Source organism: Folsomia candida, unplaced genomic scaffold (genome assembly GCF_002217175.1).
Source record: "Folsomia candida strain VU population unplaced genomic scaffold, ASM221717v1 Fcan01_Sc004, whole genome shotgun sequence".
NCBI lineage: Eukaryota > Metazoa > Arthropoda > Collembola > Entomobryomorpha > Isotomidae > Folsomia > Folsomia candida.
In genome coordinates, this window is record NW_019091196.1 from 3120255 (window position 1) to 3130302 (window position 10048).

Sequence of the window (10048 nt, forward strand, 5' to 3'; positions counted from 1 at the left end):
CTTTCCGGCAAAGTCGATAAATATTTAGATAACCCTTTTTAATTAGTAGCAAAGACAAATGGTTTGAACGCCGATTTCAGAAGTTGTCCGATAATTTAATTACGTACTAGATATTATGCTTTCTTAATTCTTTTCTTCAAGTGATAAGCAAACACAGCGAATTATTTTGAAAATTGCAACTTTGCTCGGAATGTATTCGTCCAAATGTATGTATATTTAATTTGTTTGTAGTAAAGTCATCACAAGTGCTATGTTGGCAGGAAATTGCTCCTGTTCGAAATTAGACAGACGAAAAATCTAATTTTCGTTACATTTTGTGCTATAAATTATTATGAAATCTACGAATTAAACGTGAATGAATTTTAGTTAAAAAAATTTTTTTGATCTGCCTTTGGAAATTTTATTTTAAATATTTCTCAAATTTTTAGCATGTATTGTTGATATGTTATCAATTCTTAAATTGCCATGATTTAATTAATTCTTGATTTGTCCAAGCATTAAACTTTTAGGCGTTCAGATTATTTTACAAATCTGAATACGAGGAATTTGTCAATTAATTTAAATTTAAAATAATTTTTCATATATTGGAAGGGTAAGCCCCTAATCTAAAGCATGATATGTTGTAGAAATGTATAAGGTCAAGTATTTCCCACTTGATGGGGTTTGATTTTATTTTTCTAAAAATGTAATGGACTAATTTTGCGTGAACAAATAAATCCTCATTATTATTATTAATCTATTCTAAAAGCTTAATAAAATTTGTAGTATTTTCGTACGAAAGCAACTTTTGAAGGATCATGATTTAAACGCCGATTCCAGATTTTTAATTTGTCCAAATTTAGAATTGTTTCTTTTAGATATGGGCAAAGTGAGTGAGAATTCACAACTTAAAATTGCCAAAGTCACATTGTCTATTAACAGAAATATGTTTCTGATAAATTTAATTTCTTAAAATGACTTAAGAAATTAAAAAGATCAGGGAAATTGTTCAGGATGTGAAACAGAGACCGTAAAAGACAAAAATGCTGTGTGTTTGGTCTCTGGATCCTTTTATAAAAGCGATAAAACACGTTTGACAATACCCGAAATATTGAATGTTCCTGCTCCAGACTGGTATCTTGCTCCCAACATTTCATAATCTGCATTCAATTTTGTGCTTTATCAGTTTCCCGACTTTTCCTCAAACTCACCTCCAATAGGGGTCAATTGGATGATTTTAATTATCTGAAAATAATGATTTTGATTATCTGAAAGCTTAATAAAATAAATCATTAATTCCAATTGCTTGATTAATTAATAATTGATTAATCAATTCAAAATTAATTACATTTCTTTATAATCGGAGGTAAAGGTAAATACATTTTTGACGAAGTAATTGAAATTACAAGTTGCAATTACCAATTTTGGCTAAGTCTGGTAAAAGGAAAAGTCGAGAAAGTAATTAGTAATTGACTTTAATTACTTTGTGACAATATAATTATAATTAGTAATTAATTATTTGGCTTCAATTGAGTCAAGTAATTCTTGGTTCGCAAGACCGTATTAGACGACTGTGAAAATTAATTTTGCCGTATCATAATTAGTATGATTACTTGTGACGCAAGCAATTCTAATTGTAATAATTTCCCGACCGATATAATCAGTAATTAATTACATACTCCAGTAATTAAACAACACTGACAATTAGATATAACAGTTATTAATTTCTTCCAAGTTTTTGTCGGTGCTGCTTCCCGTGTGGGGAGCAAGACTTACATTTTCGGACTGATTGGTCCTCAAAATGCGTTGGAATTAGACGTGGAATCATTCCGTGCTATGCTCGTGGGACCTCCCACTCTTCCAAACTTCGCCTTATTTCCGTCTTTGACGGGAGGTATGTTTAAATACGTGATGAGAGTAGCAATATGCCAAACATGTCAGAAATGTCCAATCTGTCAGACATTCAACATTTCTGACAAATATGACAAGTTTAAATTGTCATAAATGACCAAGCTGTCCATCATATTTGTCATAAAGGACCAATTTGTATGGTATTTGTCATAAATGTCCAACTTGTCCGTCTATTTGTCATAAATGACCAATTTGTGTCATATTTGTCATAAATGACCAATTTGTGTCATATTTGTCATAAATTTCCAACTTGTCCGTCTATTTGTCATAAATGTCATATTTGTCTCTTCCACGATTCTTCTTATTCCCCTCAGGTATATTTACGTAATGGGAGGACACGGCCTGTGGGACGAGATGCGGGGAGACGGCCTATATCAATTTGATACAGTCACCTTCGAAAACGAGTTCTTTCCAGTAACGAATTTGCCTCTGCTTAGTGAACATAAATCCTACGTACGAGCTCCCGCCATGGCCTTTGTCCCCTCGTTGGACAGAATCTACTTCTTTGAGGGGTGGGAAGTAGAACAAAATTTGACCGAGTGTCCACACAACGAAATATTCTATGTTGACCTCACGCCGTTGCGTCTCGGATAAGATGGAGGGTGAAAGGATAACCCAAAATGAACGATATCTATGTACGTTTGAATCTAATACTAGATTAATTGTATGTATGTAGCAGTAAACAAAAATATCTAGTATGCAATAGATAAGATTTTGACTTCAATTGTATTACTTTCATTCGCAAAATAAATGAGTCACTACACTCTAAGAAACCCGGTAACGAAGTTATTACCAGGCGGAGTATCTATGTGACTCTACCGCATGGTGATTAATTTATTATTGAGTGGTAGAAAATTAGTTACCGGCTGGTAATATTTTCAAATTTCGTGACAGGGGTTATTACCGGTTTGGTAGCAAAATGTCTACCACTCAATAATAAATTAATTACCATGCGGTAGAGTCACATAGATACTCCGCATGGTAATAACTTAGTTACCGGGTTTCTTAGAGTGTATGCATTAAAAAATTTCCTCATACCATGAACATCAGAAATAGCAAAAAAGTGAACCACATATTTGGATCCCTACCATCCTACCACTTATGATGATCCCATACTTACCAAGGAAAATATTATCATTGTGTGATATCACAAAATTTGTAGATCGCTTTTTTGCAAATTCTATTCCGGCAACACTGATGAAGACAATGTTGAAAGCTTGGTTCTAATAAATAAAATATCAAGTCCTCATACTGGAAATGTGCGTTAAAATACAACGCCGTTTGGAGATTTTTTCATGATTGACACTTTCAATAATTACAAAGATGTGATTAACTTTCCGGCAAATTATAGATTATCACGACTTAAACGCCGTCTTGAGGTTTTAATGAATCAGAATTTTATTTATTTTATAGTAGGTGTGGTTTCCTTCAAGAAAAGTTGATATAAAGGTGTAAGCAACCCTGTCTATTTTATAGTATTACTCGAGCCACGTTACTTATTCCAGAAAAAATTCATAAAAGGTGTAAAATTGATAGGAAATTACCCCTGTTCTTAGAAATTGTACAGACAAATGCACAATCAAATTTTCATTACATTGTGCATAATAAATTATTATGAAATGTAATTGCATGTGATGAACCGTAAATAAACATGTAATTTAGCTACAAATTACTGTTTAAATAATCTATCCCAGAATAAATCAGAATAAATTTATAACGGCGTGCAAGATTATAAATTTTTGCCAAAATTCGAAATTTTTGCTATTTATGATCAGGGACAAAAAAGTGACCAGTTTCAAAATTTCAGCTAGAATTATTTGGAATTGAGTCATTGATTTTACATTAACCTGATGAATGTATTGTTAAATATAATTATTGAATATTTAACAACATTTACAGTGTTGATATGTCATCAATTCTTAAATTGTCACGATTTTAACGCCGATGTCAGATTTTTAAATTTGCCTAAAGTCAGAAATGTATTTTGTCAGGTATGATCGGATGCGATGTGAATGACGACCACTTCAAAAATGTATTGAAATTTCTGATTTTAAAATTCGCATTGCCTCCATAAACTTAAATCTTATCCAGGTCATACAAATTTGTGAAAAACGGCGTGGATGGAGAGTACGTATATACATGTATTTCACATAAAGTTTTTAGTATTTTAAAAATTTAGCCATCAGATTAATCTGGTTTAAGCACCGATTTGAAATTGTGAACTTGCTCGACAATTTAATTGTGTGTTAGATATGGTCCATTATTACGCGAGATTGATGAAGTGGTAAAAAATAACCATAATGAATTATTTTGAAATTTACAATTTTAGTCGGGCTGTATTCGTCCAAATCTAGTATCAGTATACACAATTTTGTCATTATTGATACATCCAGACACATAATTTGTTTATAATTTAGCATTTGTAAAATTATTGAAACTTTCGCATATCTCGCATATTTCGCAAATAGAGCATAGCAAAATAAATTGTTAGATTTCACAAATATTTTGGCTGGAAAACTATCGGATTTCTCTCGCAAATTTACCCAGCAATTGGACATGTCCTTATTTCGCAAAATGAGCTGCGATGCGATGAGAAATAACACGTGGTCGTGAGTACGCCGATAAATTAGGACGACTTAAACGCCGAGTTCAGAATTTATATTGTTTAAAGATTCTTACAATTTAAAGTTAGATGCTGCGGTCATCTTCCTATAAAAGTTGATGAAACTACGTAGATTACTTATTTTTTAATTTGTAGTAAAACGTGAATGAATTTTAGTTAAAAAAATTTTTGATCTGCCCTTGGTAATTTTATTTTAAATATTTCATAAAATTTTTAGCATGTATTGTTTATATGTCATCAAACCTCAAATTGCCATGATTTAATAAATTTCAGATTTGTCCACACATTAAATTTTGAGTTAAGGTTAGTTAAGTTATATTAGAAGTCATGTTTGGATTATTTTACGAATCCGAATCAGAGGAATTTGTCAATTAATTAATTTAAATTTAAAATAATTACTGATCTATCGGAAAAATTCTCTTACGAAGTCTCTTACGAAGCGACTGAATGAGAAGATATTCTCAGGATAAAATGATGCTAAAATTACCACCACGGGTAGAGTATAAAAAACCGGCTCTGGAATCCTTGCAAAATAACGAAAAACAGGCCAACCTATTTTCTTACAGCAGTAAATTACCCCAGGAATAAGACAAAATGAGGACCCCATGTGAATCAAAATATACACCGTGCGAAAAAAGGTACCACTTTCCATTACGGCAAGAGTTAACTTGACTCGATTCAGAATCCCTTGGGGTAACGTGAGCAGAGGAGTTTTAAATTTTACACCGAATGATTCATCGGATGCAAGTGGAACGCGAATTTTTGCGAATCCATGGTGTGATCCCCCCAGCAAATAAAGTCCCCCGCTGTTTAACGCTTTTTCAACCGCGTTCGCACAATTCATCCCTTTCAATTTGTAGACCCCGTCCCCTTCATAAGATTTTTTCCACTGAATAACCTTGTCCGAGTCGAGAAGATGGGGTGGGATGTTGAATTGTAAGTCTGGTTTTCCTCGTTCGTTAATAATGTCCCGCTTAAAGTCCGTTTCAAAGACGCCTTGAGCTGGAAGCTTCTTGAAAAGGTTATCCGACCTTACGCTATCCCCCCCAGGCCACAAACTTATGTAGCCCCCATTCGACAAACTTAAGGTTGCATGCCCAACGCGTTCTGTTCCAGATGACCACACGTTTAAGATGTGGCTGAAATGAATAAAACTAATTATACGGGGTGGTTTAAATGTAAAATTTTGCAAAGGGACAATCCTCTAATTTAGTTGTAAGATTTGGGATTTTTATTAATTATTATCAAAACTGATGGAATACTGGTGATAAAATTCTTAAACTGTTGAATTCAACAGACAAAATTCCGATATCTATGTCGCGGAAATTTAGGAATTTTTCCCGTTGAAAAATTTTACATTATAGCGTGACATTTATTAAACCACCCTGTATAACTTAAGAGGGAAGACCGCCTACATGCCCCTCTCAGATCTTGATGCCTTTTGCATATGTAGTAGCCCTAGAACATTAAGTGGTTTGATGTCATGGCACATTCACATCAAAAACGCGAAAACTACCAAAATTTACTACTTCAAAAATCCGCCAAAAATCCAATTTTGCTCGGATTTTGATTAAATTTTCATTTTTGTGATCCCAGATACTTGTGTGATCCTATCCAGTAGCAATCTCAACTTTTTTGAAATTTTGATTTTTTTCGAATCCGAAAATCCATCCGAAAATTACGAAAATTTCAAAAATGTGAAAATTGCTACTGGATATGATCACACAAGTATATGGGATCACAAAAATGCAAACTTGATCAAAATCCGAGCAAAATTGGATTTTTGGTAACAGTTAAAATTCATGAAAACAGGGAATTTTTCCTGCTTTTCACACCTTCGAGGGGGTGTGGCCGGCGCAAATGTGGTCGTAGCATCAATCCACTCTGGGGTTATCCTACATTCGTCTAGGACTATCAAATATCCAAAGGACATAGAGATCTGAGAGGGGCATGTACATAAAGAGTCGCTCTCCTTTCTAGGGATTTTATTTCACGTCAAGTTTTTAACTACGCAAATGCATTAGGTTTGTAAGGTTACGCACTCCTAACGTGAGCTTACTTTGTAAACATTTTTTGCTATTTAGCAAAAAATTGTTTTAAAGACATTGTTTTAAAACAATGTCTCACAAGCGTAACCCTCATTTAAATTGAAAATTAAAATATTAAAAACTAAAATTATTTACGAACTTTTATTTACGAAACAAAAACATGCATGCATTTGCACTTCGTAAAAGTTGGTAAATCAAATTTCCTTAGTTTGTAAAAACTTGCAAACCTTACAAACAGTTACAAAGGTACAAAGTTGACGTCAGTTATCTTATTGTACAGGAAACCTTTGCTCACCCGTTTTCCAAATTTTTATTGTTTGTGTGTTCTGATAATCGCTTATCAACTAACAATGCGGTGTAATATAATATCCCCCATGATAAGCACCATTTCCACTGTGTTTCGGTAATTCCTGACCCCACGAAACGGGAAAAGAGGATCCATAAGATGGATCCAAAACGTATAGAAATGATGACCGTGACTACTGCAAATTTAAAATTCTATGATATTAACTTCAATAAAATTTATATATATGTAGGAATCCATTTATTTTGATAGGTATGTACGAGTATATATAGTGTTGCCGATGAGTTCTAAATCAGTTGGCCTTAAATTCACTATAATTAGTTACCAACTCGTGCAAAATTGATATTTTAAGCATGTTTGGACTCCCGGAAATATAAATTCTAGATACAGATATAAATTCCAACGAAATAACAAAAGGACACATACGAACTTCCCCTTTTTCGTGGCCCCCTGGCGACGATTTCGAGCCAAAATCCCCGGCCCCTTTATTTACTCAATTTTTATGTAATTTGGATGGTAACTTGGGGACTTTTAGTCAAAAAATTAAAAATACAATTTTTTCGCCATAATGATTTCACTTTGGGTGCCATTTTAAATATTTTTAATTATGCATGACCTTAATAAATATGTACATTTTGCATTATTTGGTTTTATTGTTCGATTTACATAAATGCATGCATATAGATATGTACAAACTTCTCTCCGTTTGTACTGCACACATGCATATAAAGCGTGCTGCAATTCAGTGACACACAACCTCCACTGCCCAAGTAGCCCAGTAGGGAGAGATCATCTCCCTCTGTACAAGGCAGAAAATGTAAGTGGAGGCCAGGTTCGATTCCCCCCCCCCACTTATTGGGGTTTTTTTTATTTGTTTATTGTGGCGGGGCTATGTTTTTAGTCGGTTAGTATTAATATTATTTTATTAAGTAGCTTTAGCTACTTTATGTAAAGACTTTGTCCGTCTGTCCGTCTGTCTGTCTGTCTGTCTGTCTGTCAGCAGGATAACGGGAGAACGGATCGAGATAATCGAAATAGGTTTTCGCCATCATCCATAAGACCCCAGGGGGAGGATCCTATCAACTTTTGGGTGCAACCGGACCACACCCCCGGGCGCCAGGGGGTGTGGTCGGGGCAAAATGAGATTTTTAGTGCAATTGAATCTATGGATGAAATAGAGTGAAATTTTGAGTTCCCCCGTCGTGCCACACCCCCCGGCCGTCAGGGGGTGTGGTCGGGGCAAAATGAGATTTTTGAAAAAAAAATGGAATGTATAGATCAGATACAGTAAAATCAAGTGTTCCCGCGATGTCGTGGGAGTGCTTGGAGTGAAGTAGTCTGAAGCTACTTCCGTATGCGCGTTTGCGACGGTTTATTTTATTTTATATTTATTTATATTTAGTTATAAAATAATTGTAATTTTTTGACGAACTTAAAATATGCATACTTGGTATGTAAAAAGTGCAACTAAATTAGTATATATGCTTAGGATTTTTTGCACTTTATTAAGCTTAATTAGTATATAATATGAAGACATACAAATTACAAAAAAACATGATTTATGGGAAAATGAAAATTGTTTATTATAGCAAAAAGAAAACAAACCAAAAAAATGCATGAGCTTAATACAACAATATACCATACCAGGAAAATAAAACACCACTCTCAATACCACTATTCTTGGTGATGACTCCTTAAAATCCGAATATTAGGAGAAGAATCATCATCATCTGAAGTTTCTTGTAAATCTTGAAGATCGACTTGGACCAATGCTGTTGCCGACGTACCAGGCGCCCCTCGTATGACCATCGCTGCGTCAACAAAGTCGAGTACCCTTGGTCTCCTTTTCCTTAGATTTTCTGGTTGATGTCTTTTATATCCAAGATACCATATTACCTAAAATATTTAAATTGCCTTTAGTGTGTACTAGATGCACATTATTTTTAAGGCTACGTAAGAAATGGGCACTTACGCAAGTGACATGGGCGCACATACCAACTGTTCTTGCACCCTGCCAACAGTCACAGTAATAACCAGTGATGGCGTTGTGGCTTTGTAAATTAGCGTCGAACTGGATCCAGAGCTGGTGGTTCTTTCCGGACGTGAATCGACTTGCCAACTTGGCTCGCAGAACTCCAGAGACTTCGGTATTAAGTTGAATATTAAATTCTGAATCTTCACTCAAGTGTTTCTTGGTGTACTCCTTGGCCAATGAGACTTGGTACACTCCTAACGTCAGCTTCTCTAGATCTTGAACTGAAAGAATAGGAAAGCCTTGAACACCGGACGAGGAAGCCGTTGACCACTTTTCCGTGTTTCGGTCTAGCTTGTCCCGTGCGACGCGCTTCTTCATTTCATTATCCACTTTTGACCTCGCCAAAGCATCCAGGGCGATTTGTTGGTGCCTTTCAGTATCTTCCATAAGTGGTGGGCAGAAGCAATTGATCATAGCCATCGCAATTCTGAAAAATCTTCGCAATTTGGGTAGATAAGAGCCCGGGATTACGTCCGAGAAGAATTTAAACTTAATCTTCAATCGTCCATTTACAGCTTCTACTAGCCATCGAACTAGGGTACATTTGCGAGATGTGTTTGCTTGCTGAGTTGTAAATTGGTCTTTATTCTTGGCTTTCAGTTCAGGCATATATACCTTAAATCCCATTTTCTTCAGAGGGGGGCCATTGTCGCGAAAGCCACGATCGACGACGGGACGATCTTTTTTCCGGTCTAGAAACTTCAGAAGCTCGCTACCTTCGACTAGAAGTGACTTTAGAATTCCTGCGTCGTTATTCGCGCCATTGCTGTTATAAGGTCCCGGAGCATCGATTACGTACCCGTCGTCAAGCACTATCATCATTGGTTTCACTAGATTTCGGTTCTTCTGTCCAGACCATGTCATCTTTTGGAGTTCAAAATCGCTGTAGAGATACGTGCCATCGAAGATGGGGAAAAGAGTGTCCTCAGGAGCTTCGTAAAGTGTCTTGAACATTTTTCTTCCATGTTCTGCGATGGCGACTTCTCGGGTCATTTGCTGAAATCCTAGAAACTTCGGAACAAAGTGCGTCTCCAGCGCCTTGGACACTGAGTTGATGGTGTCGCTTATGGTGATGACATTTGGAATTCCAAAAAGAATGCCCAAGACTGGTTGTGACAAATTCATTCTTAAAAGACAGAGGAAGAGGG

The 10048-nt window shown here is 35.4% G+C and overlaps 1 protein-coding gene across 1 annotated transcript; it reads right to left on the reverse strand.

Moving 5' to 3' along the window:
- Positions 1 to 8371: 8371 nt before the first annotated feature.
- On the reverse strand, positions 8372 to 10048 carry LOC118435202. Its single transcript, XM_035850759.1, has 2 exons — positions 8838 to 10048; positions 8372 to 8761 (listed from the first exon to the last, which is right to left on the reverse strand). The coding sequence occupies exons 1-2, from the start codon at positions 10023 to 10025 to the stop codon at positions 8540 to 8542; spliced, it is 1410 nt and encodes a 469-aa protein (XP_035706652.1). The 5' UTR covers positions 10026 to 10048; the 3' UTR covers positions 8372 to 8539.

What these genes read in the sequence shown, in the direction of transcription:
- LOC118435202 (XM_035850759.1), bottom strand. Translation starts at nt 10,025, where the DNA reads ATGAATTTGTCACAACCAGTCTTGGGCATTCTTTTTGGAATTCCAAAT. An exon ending in TGTGCGCCCATGTCACTTGC is followed by an intron (nt 8,762 to 8,837) that starts GTAAGTGCCCAT and finishes TAAATATTTTAG; the next exon opens with GTAATATGGTATCTTGGATA.